The sequence below is a fragment of the Neolamprologus multifasciatus genome, chromosome 11 (genome assembly GCF_963576455.1).
Source record: "Neolamprologus multifasciatus chromosome 11, fNeoMul1.2, whole genome shotgun sequence".
Lineage (NCBI taxonomy): Eukaryota > Metazoa > Chordata > Actinopteri > Cichliformes > Cichlidae > Neolamprologus > Neolamprologus multifasciatus.
Genome location: NC_140449.1, coordinates 5,593,754 through 5,612,171, shown reverse-complemented (window position 1 = coordinate 5,612,171; position 18,418 = coordinate 5,593,754). Strand labels below are relative to the sequence as shown.

The window sequence follows — 18,418 nt, the reverse complement described above, 5'->3', positions numbered from 1 at the left end:
ATGAGTGCCACGGCGTAACACTAAGGTACAGCGAGTTACTGCAGGATAACACTTGTTATCTTTTATTTGAAAATCCATTTGATTCATGGGGGAAAAAGAAATGCATTCCTACTTAATGTGTTGTTTTCTCTCTATAGGTAAGTTGTGAGTATTCGGTGAGTCAGTCCACGATGTTGATCGTGATATAATATGCTGCCTTGGTAACCAAGACAATAGAAGAGAGCCTGTTGCTTCCTGTGGGCTGTAATATTAACATATTACATGCCACCTCCACTCAACGTGGTGTTAAGACCTTGTGCTCATTATTATTTCTGTGAGACTCGGCTGTCATTTTCTTTGGCACTTGAACAAATTGCTTTGCCAACAAGATTCAACTAGATGTCCTGGAGAACATATTATTGTAGTTTCATAAATTCTCATTTGAACACCAAAACACCAAAATGGCACCGAAGCATAGAAAAACATCTTAAGCTGCATGTTTTAAATATCACCTCTTCTGGCCAAGAAGCTTTTACTCATTATACGAATCATTTGTCAAGTCAAGGCATGGAGTCCAAACGTGGAAAGCTGTGGAAAATCTAGAAAACTAACAACAGCCAGATTGTTGACCTTGCTCTGCGACACCTCTCAAATAATGTGTCAACTAAAACTAGACTTTTTCTGACTCTAAATTTAGTCCAGGGCGAACAATTCAGAGTTAAAATTGGGACTAATCAGGTTCTGAGTTGTGTATCTAGAGAGCTGTAAACATGTATGTGGTTTTTACAGTGAAAGAACCTTTTCCTTACTTGGCTCATATGTTTGTGTGAGATTTCAGTTCGATTGTGTTAGTACAGTGAAGGAAAAAATAGCTGTAAATTCAGACAGATGAGATTGTGCTGAAAAGAACAAGGCAAGGCAAAAATAAATCAATAAATTTAAAGGTGAAACACAAAAAATAGTCCGAAATGGCCAATTATACCCTGAACCCCAGAGTGTTAACCAAATAAAACATGAAAAATTTGTGAAAAAATGTGTTCATTTGTGGCATTTTGTGTAAATTTAAGCAATTTGATTATTTCTAATTAAAAAAGATTGTGAAACTTTAGTTAGACTTGTGTTTGTAAATGAATCACCTCATGTTGTGTAGCTTTATTGATTTTATGCTTATTGGGCTACATAGTTATTCATCATACAGGCTAGTACATAAAATCCAAATTCACATGTTTTATGTAACTGAAATGTTTAATTATGTGGGCTAAAGAAAAGAAAATTAGAGACTACGTTTATATGAAACATCTGTATACTTACTGCTTTTGATGTATTTTAACTATATATAATACAGAATGTAACACATGCATATGTGTAAAAAATAAATTGCTTTGATTTTGCCACCCCATTTGATTTCCATGCCACCCAAAGAAAATTTGCCTAGATCCGCCCCTGCCTCTGTTCACACTATGTACACTATGTACTCTGACCATCAGCCACCAGCAGTTATAGGATCACCGTTTTAACCATTTTTGCTGTGGAAAAACATCAGATTTTACATGTAAATATACATAAATAGCATAGATGTGTTGTTTATTTTTAAGAAGCTCTTAAAATATTAGTATTATTTAGTAACAGTATTTGGAAACAGCATCAAGCATCTGTCTGCCTGCCGGCAGTGCAGTTTTTTTTTCCGTGACCACTTTTAACTGGGGAGATAGGATCCATTTTTCCACCATCTTTGCTGGCTTTGTTGTTTGTGCAAAGGCTGTGAGTGCATGTGACTGTCAAAGCATTGCCTCAACTGCACCTCCGGAGAATGTGAAAGACTGTACTCAGGCATTAAATCAATTAATTGGTTTTCCCAGTATGACTGTGAGAAGAAAGTGTTTACACAACAGGAGGGCGAATGCAGCTGACGCTATTCTGTCAGCTCCTGAATACACAGAAGGAAGTGCATATAGAAACATTTATTTGAACATCTGTTTGCGGAATAAAGGTTGTACAAAGTATTTTGGTTTTTTTTGCAGTTTGGCAGTAGCAGACATGCTGGTGAGTGTGTCCAACGCCTGGGAGACCATCATCATTTATCTTCTCAACAACAGACAGCTGGTGGTGGAGGATCACTTTATCAGGCAGATGGACAACATGGTGGACTCCATGATCTGCATCTCTGTCGTTGCATCCATGTGTAGCCTGCTGGCCATTGCTGTGGACAGGTAATGATGGAAGGGAGTATAAGCACAAATATATCTTTGTTTTTCTTTTTTTTGCTATTGTTTCTTAATAGTTTCCTTTTGAAATGTTTTTAAGGGAACTGAAGTTTTAATTGAAGGCTCTAGTCACAACTAATCCTCATCCATCAGCCCAACACCACCGCCCCCAGTTTCCTAATAATGTTCTTTAACATAACTGACGTTTTATAATTTATAACAACAAAAAAGGACCCTGTAATTTTATGATTAATTTTAAGGAAAATCGAGGCAGTGCTTATTTGGCACTCCTTCAGTTAATTCCTGTCATGTGTTCCTCTGACAATTCCTTTTTTTTCTCTCTCTTTAAACAGTTTTTATTCATTATCAAGAAAAGCATAAAACATAACAAAGCAAACAAAAAAGAAAGAAAGAAAAAACCCCAAAGGGAATATATTAAAGTCATTATATACCTGTACAAATACACATATGGGGTAAAGAGGAGAGACAATTCCAATGAATGAAAAATACTGCTCGCACTAAATCTTAGTTGTCACTGCTGAACAGATCAAAGTGTTTTTGTTGTCTCACTGTGTGAATGAATTTAATTTTAAGCAGATGAGTAAACCAGCATTGATCCAGTTTCATTTTTTGTTTTAAATTGACATTTTATTTAATTTCCACCTTCTTTCTCTGATACACACAACAAATTTGGTTCATTCATCATGGGGATCGCTTCTGTCAGTGCGCCCCAGGGTGGCTGTGGCTACAATGTAGCTTGCCATCACCAGTGTGTGAATGTGTGTGTGAATGGGTGGATGACTGGATATGTAAAGCGCTTTGGGGTCCTTAGGGACTAGTAAAGCGCTATATAAATACAGGCCATTTAACATCGCTGCTTCCTCTAATGCATCTGTGCAAATAAGACAGACAGAAAATTTTACTTTTTTTACTTTTTACTTTGCAATAAATTATCTGGCAAGACAGAAAACTGAGAAAATGTCCATCTTTCTCTGATTTCCCTCTTCATCCTTTTCCTTTTTTGTATGCTTGTGAAGTAGATTTTAAATCCTTGAAATGTGCAGGTTTTTTTCATCTTCACCATTCGTGTCTGTTTATGGTCTTTTCACATTGACAAAAATGGATCTTTTAATTTCATCTGAGCTTGAGCTCACCTTGGAGCCTGAATATTTAACAGCAAAGCTGTATTATTATTAAGAGTTGAATATTTCATAGGCACCGATGGCACACTGGTAATTTCTTGATCTTGTGCTTTCATTTTGACCTTTCTATTTCAAAAACGTCTGTCTCAAATCTCCTAATTCGGTGGGTTAACCTACCATGTAGTGATGGGTCGTTCGCGAACGAAATAGCTCTTAGAGCCGACTCTTTGAAGTGAACGACGCGAGCCGGCTCCTTATTGGGAGCCGTGAGGGTTTTTTTTTTTCTTTCTCTCACCCTCTCTCTCGCCCTTTTTCCGCTAAACTCCGCATGCGCGCCTGTACTTTGCGCTGGGCAGAGGGGGGAGGGGCGTTAGTTACACTTGCAGTAGCTCAGGAACAGAGCCAGAGAGAAAGAGAGCGAGGGACAACAACGTCACATTAGAAAGGTATAGTAATCATCCACTATTTTCAGTTGCAGATTATAAAGGATTCAGAAATCATGCAGGCCCTTATGACAGAGAATGTGCATCTTCTTTTTGTTTTAATATTTTAATTTATATTTAATTGTGTTGTGGTTTGCAGTGTTTTGTGTTGTTTCACGTTAAATTTGTTTAAAAGGAAAAAGCTGAAAATTTAAATAGTTAAAAGTTCAAAATGTAAATAGTTGTTTTTTGTATTATATGATTTATTTATTACATTTTATGTGGAGTGAATAAATAAAGTATATTTATGGTGGCCCTTAGAGACAAAGCACGTACAAACTCCAAAACACGTACAAACTCCTAAGCATGTACAAACTCCAAAACACGTAAAAACTCCAAAACACGTAAAAACTCAGAAGCACGTACAAACTCCAAAATACGTAAAAACTCAGAAGCACGTACAAACTCCAAAACACGTAAAAACTCAGAATCACGTACAAACTCAGAATCACGTACAAAAGACAACAGAAGTGCTTCAGGATGCTGGGCGCAGTGTTGAGCTTTTGTTACCTAGTGGCTACACAAGCCAGGAAGTATCAACAACCGGATTTGGTGTGTGGTAGTAACAGGTAAATGAACTTTTTTTTTTAAATTATTTGAATAAATATGAGTGCTTGTCTATAAATACACAAACAATACACACATGCTTTCAATTGTGTAATTTAAGTGATCTGGGTAGCTCTGTTTTGGAAGTTCAGTAAACGCTAGAAATGTGTTTTGGAGTTTGTACGTGCTTTTTGGAGTTTGTATATGCTTTAGAGTTTGTACGTGCTTTGTCTCTAGGGGCCATATATAAACATATATAAATAAAACCACTTTTTTTACATTAGTAATTCCTTTTCTGCATAATTTTATATTATTGTTAATGATTAAATAATTAAAGCAACAAAACAACCTGAAGAGCCGGTTCGGAGCCGAAAGAGCCGGCTCTTTTTAGTGAGCCGAGCCGGAAGAGCCGGATCCCTAAAAAGAGCCGGAAATCCCATCACTACTACCATGCAAGTCTTTGGACTGCGGGTGGAAGCCAAAGAACCCACGCAGGTTTACGGAGCACCAGTATGCCACTCTAAAATTTTCTCTGACACAGTAATTTTATAACTTAGTTCTAGAACCTAACAAATGACAATAATTGGAAGAATTGCAATAAGGCCTTCAAACTATTCAGTGCCTTGTTCTTTATTAGTTCGTCCTGTTTGCACACAACCATTCACAGCTACAGTTAGCATGTGATCACTATTTTAAAAGTGTGTCTTTGTTACCATTGATTACCATTTAATCAATTGTCTGCTTAATAATGAATGTAGAATAACTGGAAAAACTGTTCTTTTTTAAATGTTTGTCAGACATGTTGATATTTGATCCATATACATTTAACTTCCTTCTCTCGCCCCAACTGGTCGCAGCGGATGGCCGCCCCTCCCTGAGCCTGGTTCTGCCGGAGGTTTCTTCCTGTTAAAAGGGAGTTTTTCTTTCCCACTGTCGCCAAAGTGCTTGCTCATAGGGGATCATATGATTGTTGGGTTTTTCTCTGTATCTATGAAGCGCCTTGAGGCGACTTTTGTTGTGATTTGGCGCTATATAAATAAAATTGAATTGAATTGAATTGAATTAACTGAGTTAAATCTTACTCTTTCTAACACATAGGCATTCCTTTTGTTCCCTTTTCCATGCTTGCTATTCCTTCATGTACTGGAGCACGTATAAAACTGCAAACATTGCATAGATCATCATACTGGATACTACTGTACCATCCCCAGAGGCTGTTTGAAAGAGGTGGACTCGGGTCCATATTAGGCTGACTCTGATTCAGTATATGGATCAGGTATAAATACATGGTGTACAAGAATCAGGACAACTTGACAATATGATATTCGTTTGGTTTCTCAGTGACATTTAATATTTACGAGATTGTCTCAAAGACATATAAATTACATTCATACCAGAGGTTACAACAGAGCCACCAAATAACAAAATTGCACCTTTTATGTATAAATGTACGTTATGCGTGATCAACAACCCGAGGTTGCCTAACGTTATCCTCATTAAATATTGAATGTCTCAAGAATAAATGTCTCACTTCATGTGACCTGTAGTCTGGTTCGCTCTCTGTGAGTTATTGTATTCAGCACACACACCGTCCCCGTTATGTTTAAATGTCAAGTTTTCTGACTTTTTGTAATTCATCAGTGAGCAATAAATGTTGATATAAAATTAGAGGTTACTGAGGTGGATACTATGTTATTATCCGCAGGTACGTCACCATCTTCTATGCACTGAGGTACCACAACATCATGACGGTGAGGAGAGCTGGCTGTATCATCGGGGGAATCTGGACCTTCTGCACTGGCTGCGGGATTGTCTTCATTATCTACTCAGACTCCACTCCTGTGATCATCTGCCTGATCTCTATGTTTTTTGCCATGCTGCTCATCATGGCCTCCCTCTATAGTCACATGTTCATGCTCGCTCGCTCGCACGTGAAGCGCATTGCTGCCCTGCCCGGCTACAACTCCATCCATCAGCGCACCAGCATGAAGGGGGCTATCACACTGACCATCCTTCTGGGGATCTTTATCGTCTGCTGGGCTCCCTTCTTTCTCCACCTCATCCTGATGATCTCTTGCCCACGGAATCTCTACTGCGTGTGCTTCATGTCCCACTTCAACATGTACCTCATCCTCATCATGTGCAACTCAGTGATTGACCCGCTGATCTATGCCTTCAGGAGTCAGGAGATGAGGAAGACGTTTAAGGAGATCATCTGCTGTTACAGTGTGAGAAACGTCTGCACGAACATCTGTGCTTTGACTGGTAAGTACTGAGAAATAGAAAAGACCAGTGAAAGGATGACGCTGGAATAGAAATACTACTACCCGAGGACTGGTTCACTGCACTTTTCAGACAGTACAGTGTACCGTCAAACAAGCAACTATTGAAAACTATAAGCTGGAAAAGAGACTGGAACATTGAGTTATCTCCTAATGCGTCCACCATGTACACAAAAAGTTTACTAGATGCATTATTTTAAGTCTTAGTTAGGATCATCTAAAGTCGAAACCCATGATTCATAGTAACGTGTGTCATACAAAACTGTTTGTGGCCTGCTTTTCATTCTCCCTGACATTTCTTTTATCTTTTTTTCTTTGTCCTTTCTTTTTTAATAGGCAAGATTATTATTCTCTGTTCCCAGAATATGTCTGATGCAGTAGCCAAATGGATAGACAGGATATTTTTCTTTCAGTGCTGCAAGAGTGCTCATATACTGGCTTTAAATTACAGAATTGCTGCCAAATGTACCCAAATGTTAATTTAGACGGCTGGATGTACTTCCGTGAACATTAACCTGACATGCATAAATTAACAAAGGCAATGAAGTCAGCAAAAGTTGGGGAAGGTGTGGTAAGAATTATCCACATCCATATGTTAGTGAGTTTTTTGGGGGTTTTTTTGCTTTTCTTTCAAGCCGTGACTACAAATTAAAACAACAGTTTTACACATCAAAGTCTGTTTCCCAGTCATGGAGAGTAGTGCTTCGGTTAGTAAGTAGTATCTAGTTTTTTTTAAAGACCCTTAAGCTTTAAATTGTGACAATGTAACAGTCTACCTAGAACAGCATGTGCATATCAGGGCAGTGAATTATGTTTTAGTTCACTGTCAGTTATGAACTGAATATTTTCCAATATTGAATGCAGAGTCACACATAAAACAAGCACAAGTGAAACAACACTTATATTTATTCAGATTTTGAATATAATAATCAAAAATCTTTTCCACACCTTTCACAGAGTCCTCTACCAAATCTGTTTGAGATGCTAAATAATTATTTTGAATTTCAGGAGGGTCAGAGAAAAAGAGTAGCACGTCCTCTGCATAGAAGACTCTCTGTCACTCACTGGGTGCTCCATCAGGGCCAGCAATGGTTGTCCAGTTAAATCTAAAAACAGACATCAATTAAAACATTACTAAAGTGAAAGTGATCTCTCAGACATCATTCATGTTGGCTGAACTAACCCTGTAAAATGCTCTTATTTGTAGCTGCAGTTGCCTATACTCTGTTTGTCTATTAGGTACTGGAATCTACAGTTTCACTTATTTTCTTTGGTGTGTACATGTCCTGGTAACAAAGACTGGACCTTGGCAAACAAAAACAAAGACAATTTTAAGATGGCAAAAACGGCAGTTCCCCTTGGTGCCACCTGGATAGTCTGGATAGTTTCACCACTTGCAAGAAATCAATGTTGAGTATTTAATGGCTATTAATGATCCTCACAGGCAGCCACGCTACAAAGTTACTATGATGCACAGAGCGCTTCTTGTGCACCACTACTGAATTTAATCATTAACCATTATTAAACTCTGGCTTTCTCTGCTATAGTTTTGCTTTTGTCCTGTCTCGCTCTGTTCTCTTCTCATTCTCCTCACCCCCAATCAATCATGGTAGATGAGCCTGGTTCTGCTGGATGGTTCTTCCTGTCAAATGGGAGTTTTTTCTTCCATTGTCATTAATTGCTTGCTCATAGAGGGCCGTGTGATCGTTGGCGTGTCTTTCAAACATTGTAGGATCTTTAGCTTACAATATTGAGTGCCTTGAGATGGCCTTTGTTATGAATTGGTGCTCTATAAATAAAATTGAATTGTAATGCCAGAGTACAGTAAAGTAGCAAGATGCACAAGGCTGTCAGCATATGTAAAAACATAAAAGAGAGGCAGAAATAATTCAGGTGTATTAAACAGAGGAAAGTGGAGGTTTGCAGAAAATGGTTATGAAGGTTATGAAATGAAGCGGAAAACTGGCAGCTTATTTTATATTTCAAGAAAGTCAAATCCTCTCATTTCCCACCAGTTTCAGCATAATTTATAAATATAAAATCTCTTATGGTTAAAATCAGACCCTCTTATGGTCTTATGAACTTTTTTATGGATCTGCACAGCCTGGATGGCTGCTTGGGTGGTCAAGGACTTTTCCATCAACATCACATGGTTTTAAGGCTTGAAAAATGGTGATGCAGCCATATATTTATATTGAAAATAGTCGAACAAGAAGAAAACAAGTCTTAACGTGAACATATTGAATACGTTGCGCTGTAGGTAAGTAATGACAAGGTCAAACAAATACGTCATCGATCACATAGATTACTTTTTACCACAGAAAGTAAATTTCTATTTTTCAAAGCTTAACAGTTCTTTTTTACTTCGTGACTTTATGAACAAAAACTAAATGTTTTTTCACTAGATCCTGTAGGACCATGCAGCCATCAAAGTAGCCCCATGTATTGATTTAACAGAAACAACTGGCTTTAGCATGGAAGACTACCATCCAGTTTATTGGTTTTCTTACTAGCATGACTGTAATTCTTCTTTTACTCCTGGATTTTTCTGCCTGAATGAACCTGTTGTTGGAGAGGATAATGGTCAAATGAGCCAGCTACCATTATATGGAACGGCTTTATGTCAAATAGTGTCATTTTGTCGATTAGAAATTTTGTCTTGAGAAATCTTTAGTCTGCCTCTGACGCCAAGCTGGAAAAACTGAAGGAAGAAAGGGAATCATTTGCTTTTAAGATTCAAGAGATAGCTTCGGCCCTTAACTACAAAGCGGGATGTGGTTTGAGAGGAAAACTTTCTAACTTTTTTTCCTGGTGACTGCAAAGCAATTTAATTTATCTATAGCCTTTTGTGTCGCGGCAAAAATCTTCAAAAGAAACTGATTAAAGCAGTAAATCCTTTCAAGTGTTGACTTTGTTCTTTACTTGCTCACAAATCATTTACTAGTAAGAATACAAATAATTTACTTTATTAATGTATTAATCATTTGTTCCTTTTAGCCTGTATTGTGTTTTTAATTTCTTCATTCTTAAGAAAACAGGTTGTAAGAGAAGACAAACAGGCAGCTCTAGAATGATCTATATCATCGCTCCTTTTATATGGATTCTTACATGTAGAATTGGGGGATTCTGGGTTGACTTACTGAGCTAATGACCACTGGCATAGCCACTTAACATGACTGCTGATGGGAGGCTTTGTGAAACCAGATAACAAGAAGATATCTTGAGTATGCCTAACTCATTTCACAGTAAAAACCCTGATCAGTGGTAGTACAGGTCTAACATTTGGGTTGTGCCATTATAAAGCAACTGTTTTCATATTTAGAATAAATAAAAGCTACATAAATATAGTCGATTTATAAAGACATTTTTAAAACAAAGGGGCACCTTCCGTCTAGTGATGCAGAAGGCACATACGGCTCAACAGAAGCACCACCTGCAGCTGTAAAAGTGATTTCATAATACTAGTGTGCGATGATGGCAATGTGATGGAGGTAAAATGTTGCCTAACACACCATGAAAGCCCCCAAAAGGCCAGTGCACTGCTCTAATGCAAGAATACTGACAGATTTGAGAGGTCGTCTACCTCCAAAATTCTGGTGGTTACAGAGCGGTGACTATCTGACCAATTCTGATTCTTATAGGTTTTAGCACATCTTCAGGGTTTTTATAATAGTTTGTCATTTTAGGAGGAAAACATATTTTGAACTAATGCCGCTCAGATTGCATGCACATGTTCTAAAGGAGGTATATGAGCACTCTTCGACAAACAGGAATTGCATATTGAGCTGATTCTTTTTCTTCTCATACACTTAATGGACTCAGTGTTCCTCTGGAGGATTATGTGTTTACACCCAATGCAAGCAGACCCACCAGTTGCACATTATTTGTAAATGGCCTCACTGCAAACATCTTGCTTGTTATCTGTACATGGGAGAAGTTGTCTGCCCTGCTAAGCTGAACTTTTGACATCACTTGTCATCAGCCAGTTTTCTGCCTGCTGCTGTTCGCCCTGTGCTGCATTAGTGCTACACTTAACAAGCAAATGTCTCAAATCCGCCCGGTAGCACAGCAGTCTCTGCTATGATCTGAATGTAAAGTCACTGCTCTGTTGAGTCACTGTGACCCCCAGTGATCACTTCTCAATGCCACCCTGCTGTATAAAGCTATGTAAAGCTGCTTGAAATGTAAAAATGAATGTACAAATAGCTTCACTATACCTTCTGTAAGGGTGTGTTGGTGGTGTCTACCTCCAAACTGAGAAGCTTGACAGATTTTTACCGGAAATGCAGCCATCTGCTGAAACTGCTCTTTCATACAGAATGTTGCTGTGCAGTAGATACTAAAAGAAATGAGTTATTTGCTGTTACGTATCAGTATTTATTGCAAAAACAGAGAATTTGTTTATATTGTTGATGTTTTCAGGCTGATGCCTTTTGGTTTGTGGATGGAAAGTAATATAAGAGTTGTTTTAAGAGAAAACAACAGCGCTAGAAGGATGTTTTTCTTCGTTCAGTCTTGTAATTGCCTTACTGTTATTTCCTTTAATGTTTATTGCAAGTACTTTGAAAATGTAAGATCAAAAAAGTATAACACAATGAAAAGTGCTTTGAATATTGATGTAAAACTGTACATTGTTTTGTCTCCATTGTAAGTTTAATTAGTAAAGATAACAAATATTTTGCTAAGTGTACATCCACTTCCAGTGTAGCATTTGTGCAGTTTTGCAGAATGATTGATTGTTGCTGATTATTGTGAAGTGCTCTGTTTTCGTTCCCACAAAAAGCAGCAGCAACAACACTGAACATTATATGTTCCTGGATCAAGGTTTAGCTTGTGTTTTGATTGCTAGTTGCATGCTAAGTTCTGTGTATATGTGCAGTGACACAATGCAAACAGCTGTGGGATCATGTTTCGTGTTCGGCGATGGCACGAAGAAATGTAAACGTGAGCTTCAGTTCAAATAAGTGATGTTTTGCTGGCTTAAGATGACTTATTTTTATTGTGTCTGAATAAAAGCAGATAGTAAAATGAGAGCGTTGTCAATTTAATTTTCACATTTGTAAATGTGGACATCGTGTCACTCAGGTTTGAGAAAAAAATGCATGTTCATTGGTAACAGGCTCTCTAAAATGGATGCATCGGGATGTTAGCACAGGAGGTTCATTTCAAACATGAATGCATTGACACTTGGTGTGAAAGTAGGTAACATCCAAGTGTTGGGAGAAAGGAGGAGACAGTGGAGTCAAGCAAAACAGAGAGGAGATTGGCGGACAGTAGTCAGTGCCACAGTGCCTATTCAAATACACAGGATGTTAGAATGTCTCTAAAGAATTCCCTTTGGAGAAACAGCTGCTTAGCGGCAACAAAGTTCACAGTTCACTCTAAAATTTGAATATTCAACTGAGCGAAGGACACTTTGATGAAAAGCTAACATTTGACTGGATAAACAGACTAAAATAAAATAAGCAATCAGGTGTCTCTACCAGCAGAGCTTCCAGTCAGAACAAAGCAGCATCTTCCTCAAGGTGTGCCTGAGCTCGGCGATGCGGAAGGCGTATATGGCCGGATCGAAGAGGGCGTGGCTCGTCAGCAGCGCCACATGCAGCTGGAACAGCGATCGGTAACACTCGCAGTAGGGGTTCGTGGGGCACACCATGATGATGACGAGGTGGAAAAAAAATGGCGACCAGCAAACCACCAGCGTCCCAAACAGGATGGTGACGGTCTGGGCCCCTCTCATGTTGCTCCCCCACCGCTGCTGGTGATGATTGTTCCTGCCACCAACCGGTAACGCTGCAATCTTTCTGGCATGGATGCGCGCCAGCATGAACATGTAGACATACAGGGAGCAGATAATCACCAAGGAGATGAAAAACAATACGACGAAGCAGATCATGATGAGCTTGAAGTCAAAGAACAATATCATCAGCACGCCCAAGCCCAGGCATACAGTCCAGATGATGCCCAAGATGGCCCCAGTGCGCTGCATTGTCATGATGTTGTGGTATCGGAGTGCATGGAAGATGGTGATGTAACTGGAAGAGAAACAAATCATTTCATTATCTCATAACTTATCACAGGCTGTCAAGGATTGAGTGACCACGTTTAACTTCACTGCAGCTTCCTCACTCAGTTCGGTCGCCTAAATTTAAGACATTAACTGAACCATAACATGATACTGCGGTGCATTACCATTAGCAGGGAGCTTTGTGCCACAAAATAATCCTAAATGCATTTAATCCACACTGGATGACATGTTTTGTAAGAGTCAAAAGTTTTTTTGTTTTCTCAGGAGATAGTGAAACCCAAAACAGAGTTAAGAGTTGAATGCATATCAGCCGCATAAGCATTAATTGGGTGACCAATTGTGTGAAAAATGTGGGACATGGTCATGAACATTATCATTAGCTTGTTGTTCAGCCCAGAAGTGGACAAAATTATTTTATTTTGCTCATTATATTCTCCTAATGCCACTGCTAGTTAAGCTTTTTGTGACTGGCTGCCTCTTATAAATAACATGTTTTAATGGGGGGCAAGTGACGCTTCTATTCTCACAACCAGAGGTGAAATCCTGAGATGAATATATGAAGGATATCAGCTCTTTTTTAGAGAGCTTTTCTTTTGGCTCACAGGATTACTTGGAAAACTACTGAAGACGGCTGTGTTCCATACGAGCATTTAGTATTTCAACTGTAGATATAACTGAAAAATAAGTGAAAGTAAGCAGAGTTCCCTTTTTTAAAAAAAAAGAACTATAAATAAATGTGCATATGTTGCATTGGTAAGTGGACTGGTTCTTATATAGCGCTTTTCTACTCATCTGAGCACTCAAAGCGCTTTACTTGTGCATTCACCCATTCAGACCCATTCGCACAAGCACATCTTTCTAAGTGCTTTATAGCTAACATTCGCACACATTCATACTCCGATGGATGCATTGGAGAGCAATTTGGGGTTAGTATCTTGCCCAAGGATATTTGGCATGCAGACTAGGGGAAGCCAGGAATCGAACCACCAACCTTCCAATCAGTAGAACCTGCGCTACCACCTGAGCTACAGCCACCCCGCATTCTCTTTTTCTTTGACTGATTTTAAAATTTGGATAGCTGCCTAAAATGTGGAGAAACAGTATCATTGCAGTGATAAAGTATTCATGATTTTTGGGTAGAGATGATGGAAGCCACTGCAGTAAGCCTTTAACTGTACATCAAAGAGTCCGAGCCCAGTGGAAAGCTTTTTAAATTCTCCTTATATAAATATCAGCAGAGGATAAATCATTACGGGGCCACAGATCCATAGAGAAACAATTTAGAACATCTGGATTAGCAGCAAATAGAATAAATCATTCGTTATATGGCAAATATAACATGGTTGTGGGTTCCTGTAAGTAGCAGTCAGTTCTTTCTTTAAAAGGGTTCAAATAGCCCAAAGCATTGTTATGCCTTAGAAAATGAGATTTTGGGGGATGAGTAGCCTAGAGTGGAATATGTTCATCTCGCCATGAAAACCATTCTTCACACTATAAAATAAACCATTTTAAGATAAGATATTTGTTTCCATATCCAAGAGCTCCATACATACCGGTCCACGGCAATGGCCAGGATACTGAAAAAGGACCCCAAAAATGACATGCACAGCAGGGAGTCGATTGCATCGTCCAGCGTGGTCTCAGAAGAGCCTTTCTTATTCAAGTGTCCCACATCAGCAAACACAATCATGAGGTTTTCCAAGGTTTTGGTCAGGCTGGCGATGGCGTGGAAGGCTGCCAGGCTGCAGATGAAGCAGTACATTGGCGAGTGGAGGTTTCTGTTCCGTATGACAGCTACCACAACAAGGAAGTTCTCAGCAAAGCTCACCGCTCCGATGGTGAAGAAGACGGGGTTGGGAACCACCACCTCAGGACAGTGCGATTGGTTCAATATAGAGCTGTTCATTGTTGGTCAAGACAGTGGTCGTCCAGGATTAAATGCTGATTAAAGGCAGATGTTTACTTTGGGGCTATTTTGCATTGAAAGTTGATTAAGTTTAATAATATTGTTTCAAGAATTGGTTTAAATAGTTGCAGTACATTTTAAACTGCCTTCATTCTTACATTTACAAAAACATTTTACCTGCTGACCTGTTTTTAACATAGAGATCAGGTTTAAACTGATACCTGTGACTTAATGAGTCCTATAAAGGTCTCAAAATTTAGATTTACACACTTTGCAATATCCTTCAACTTTCTTGTCATCAATAATTTCATGAAATCATGACAAAAATATTTTCTGAAAACCTAAAAAAAGTCAACAAAAAGTAACAATTGTTTTTTATAGATACAAATTTGAATTTAAAACACAAATTAATGGTATGAGACTTACTGACTAAATTTATGCACAGCTACCAAACAAAACAATGGAGCTAAACTACAAAAATACAGGCAGCAGGTTTACATATATAAAAAATAAAATAATAATGTCACATGCTACATAATGACATAATATTAATGTTGCTTTTAACTGGCTTTCTTTTGTGTTGCTATTACAAAGAACGAACCTTAGTTTATGGTTAATTAGATCAGGACTGTCACAACCTTTGACCTATAACCTATTTATCCAGGAGGTGAAAGACTTTGTAACTGGCTTTGTAGAAGTGCTATAAAGATTAAAAATACATTTTAAAAATTGGAAAAATAACTATTTGCAGTAGTTTTCACTAAAGAAATATGACCATGTTAGGTCAGATTTGGGGTTTTCCTTTTAAGCTAAGCTTAGACAATATATCATGTTTTAGTGAGAAAGTAAAATAGTAGTATGCAGCTTGTCTGCAGTAAAGAAACATTAATGCTAGATGAGAAACGATAGAAACAAAGTGGTTCTGAGTTTGGAAATAATTACAAAAGTTCATCTATTGTTACCTTAAAATATAATTGATTTTTGTTGAGTGAAACAAAAAAATAAAATATAAATATAATATATATAAAAAATATAAAAGACCAAGAAACAAAAATTGCTCCACGTGTTACAGCAAGAGTTTAGTCTGACCTCAAGTGGAGGCCGTGGGTTGTTTTCAGCTGTCCTCCACTGGGTAATCGCAAGAGCGAAGGTCACGTTTAAGAAAACACGCACAGGGCCGCTGAAAACAGGCAGCTCGCTGCAGCTCCCATGGAACAAAGTGTCTTTCTCATATATGTCCAGGTTTAAATCGAGGCGTGCTGGCTCCGGTACACCTCAGTCAGCTGTGGCCACATCAGCGTCTCTGCTGTTCACATGAGGGACAATCGATTTTTTTCATTCTGTTTGTTCAGAGCTCACAGATGTTATTGCCAAACTGCTTTACGTGGGATTGCAGTGCTGTGTTTGGTGGTCTTCTTGTCTTTGAGTGTGGTGCAGATGTTTACGTGATGCTTTCACCTGTAAAAAACAAGCATGTTATTAAAATTCTTCTTCTTTTAAATGTGTTAGAGATTCTACATGCATTGTTTGACTGTTCAATTCACTGTGAATCATATAGCGTACAACATTTATCTTGAGCTTTGTCTGTGACGAGTTGTGTGACCTTTAATTTAAAGTCTCACAGCTCGCCCGATGTCTGTGTATTCTGCCATTCCATTTGAATGCATTTAGTCCCACCTTTGTAATTGAACACTGTCGTTTTATATAAAGAAAGTACTCTGTGATCTCGGCTGTGACTCAGAATTCCTGTCAGGCTGCAGTCAGAAGATTATTATAATAATTATATCCAAAAGCGTCTGATCCCTTTTTATTATGACATTCTCAGAGCAGCTTCAGTCCTCGCAAAGATGCCGCATTAAATCCAGTTAAAGCAACTTTGATTTTTTATGTTTTCTAGTTTATTTTACCATATAAGCATAATAGTTTTTAAATAGCCTTTCAATGAGACTATTGGCATTTCCATGGCAAACTCATGTCATGTTTCCAAATTGCCACATTTGCCACTGTTCGCTTTCTTTTCATTTTTATCTTTCAGTTATCATTTTATTAAGCTTAGGTAACAAACACGTGCTTAACTTTGAAAAACTAATTATATGGTATATATTCTGATAATATAAGGATAAGCCCGCCGTATATGTCAATGTCTGACATGGAAAACTGTGCTGTGTATACTAGTGAAGCAAGTGTTTTTGATGGTGCACACATTTGAAGATGACTATATTTTTCTAAATACATGCCAGCTGCTTCTAGCAGTATCGTAATCAGCTGACTGTTTGAGCTACATGTCAACATGCTAACTAGGCATGCTGCCAAGCCAAGAAAATAAATTATATCTACTCTTAAATTACAGCCCGTTCTCAAATTAACAACTGATTGGTCTTGAGGAAAAGCCTAACATTTGCTGCAGGTCAATTTATCCTGATGTAATAATAAATAAACCTAAAAGCTAACGTTTGCTGCATGTCACTTTTAGCTCATTTTAAGCTATGTATTTTATTCTGAAATGAAAGATTTTCTATAATAGAAAGAAATCAAGTTGTAATGCAGCGCATCGGAGCTACTGAGGAATGGTGGCTAACAAATGTCACATTTGGACGCCACAAGACAGGTATCCCTGTAGGACATGTTATGAAAAGTATTGTAAAGTCATGCTTTCATGGTCTGTATTCATACTGAGCAGTGAATGTTCAGCGGGAGCTGTTTGTCCTCCCCAAACCTGCCTTAGGCGTACTTCCCAGTTAAATCCTGCTCCAGGGAAACCCAGTTTCCCGGTGAGTCAGTCCTGCCAGCAGTTGATGCCAGAAGCGAGAAGTCACTTGGAAAACTTCGCCAAGTAAATGAAAAAATAACAAGCTCTCACTGCTTGCTTCAGCCATTACACTACTGAAATTCTAACTGTAAGATCTCATATGTTTCCATGCAAAACTATTTCATCTTGGCTGTTGACCTGTATGCAAACTTCTGCTTTAGGTTAACACTCTTTTTTTTACAACATCCAGTCAACTAAGCTTTGAAATGGTGTCAAGAATGGGCTTGGAGCATTTTAGTAAATGTTAATGAGCATTTGCTGATATTCATTTGGGTAAATTCTAGTCTGTCAAGCGATAGTTGTGGCCAGCGCTAGCGGTCCAAGTGGAGGAGCTGAGGAGTTTGCGGCATTTAAGCAGCCCTTTGCTGCCCAGTCCGACCGGGCTAAAGCTATTACAAAAGCTACTGGGGTGTTTAGCTGCAGACGGGAGGCCGTATTCTGTTGTGCAAAACAAGGGGTTTAAACTATGATGATCGTGCTTGAGCCACGCAATGATCGTTCCAAGCATGTATGAGCAGGAAAAGATTTAAGTTTTGGCTGAACTGTCCCAGGCATCTTCTGTTGCCCTAACTACTACAAATGGGTGGACCTCCAGGGCAACGGAAAGCTACGTGACCGTGACCGCTCATTATATCACAGCGAAGTGCGATATAATGAGCTGTGTGTATTATTGTAGGGTCTACCTTACAATATAAAGCGCCTTGAGGCGACTGTTGTTGTGATTTGGCGCTTTATAAATAAAATTGAATTGAATTGAATTGAGTGGTAGATACAAAGCCCTGTACTTCCCTATATTGTATCATAACTTTTTTTTAAATAATTGTGTGGAATGAGTCTTGAGTTGAATGTTTTTAACAGGCAAAAAATACTTCAATAAGTAAATGTTACATTTTTGTCTTTTTTCTTTTTTTGCTGATCCGAAAATTGATCCAATCCGTGACTTAAAAAACTCCGATCCGAACCGTGAGATTTTCGATCCGTGGCACCACTAGTGAATTCCAGTTTTCCATTTTTCTGCCACTTGTTTGGCTCTAGCTTGT

At 38.4% G+C, this 18,418-nt stretch overlaps 2 protein-coding genes across 3 annotated transcripts in view; one reads left to right on the top strand and one right to left on the bottom strand.

The window, feature by feature from the left end:
- The window catches only part of LOC146507673 (melanocortin receptor 5-like), a 32,030-nt gene extending 16,492 nt beyond the window's left edge, over positions 1–15,538 (top strand). The window contains exons 4-5 of the mRNA XM_085178418.1: positions 2,001–2,189; positions 6,059–15,538. Coding sequence (XP_085034544.1) covers positions 2,001–2,189; positions 6,059–6,629 — 760 coding nt within the window. The 3' untranslated portion in view covers positions 6,630–15,538. The remainder of the gene's footprint in view (positions 1–2,000; positions 2,190–6,058) is intronic.
- On the bottom strand, positions 7,322–14,569 carry mc2r (melanocortin 2 receptor). 2 transcript variants are annotated; one of them, XM_085178432.1, is made up of 3 exons: positions 14,217–14,569; positions 12,119–12,670; positions 7,322–7,741 (listed from the first exon to the last, which is right to left on the bottom strand). In XM_085178432.1, coding segments are annotated over exons 1-3 (906 nt in total). In that variant the 3' UTR covers positions 7,322–7,740. The 2 variants fall into 2 exon arrangements, with proteins under 2 accessions (XP_085034558.1, XP_085034557.1); XM_085178431.1 differs by lacking the exon at positions 7,322–7,741 and having other exon boundaries at positions 10,284–12,670.
- Positions 15,539–18,418: the final 2,880 nt, after the last annotated feature.

Coding starts and splice junctions, on each gene's coding strand:
- mc2r (XM_085178431.1), bottom strand. CDS start 14,569: ATGAACAGCTCTATATTGAACCAATCGCACTGTCCTGAGGTGGTGGTT. Junction 12,671..14,216: donor CTGGCCATTGCCGTGGACCG/GTATGTATGGAG, acceptor TTTCTCTTCCAG/TTACATCACCATCTTCCATG.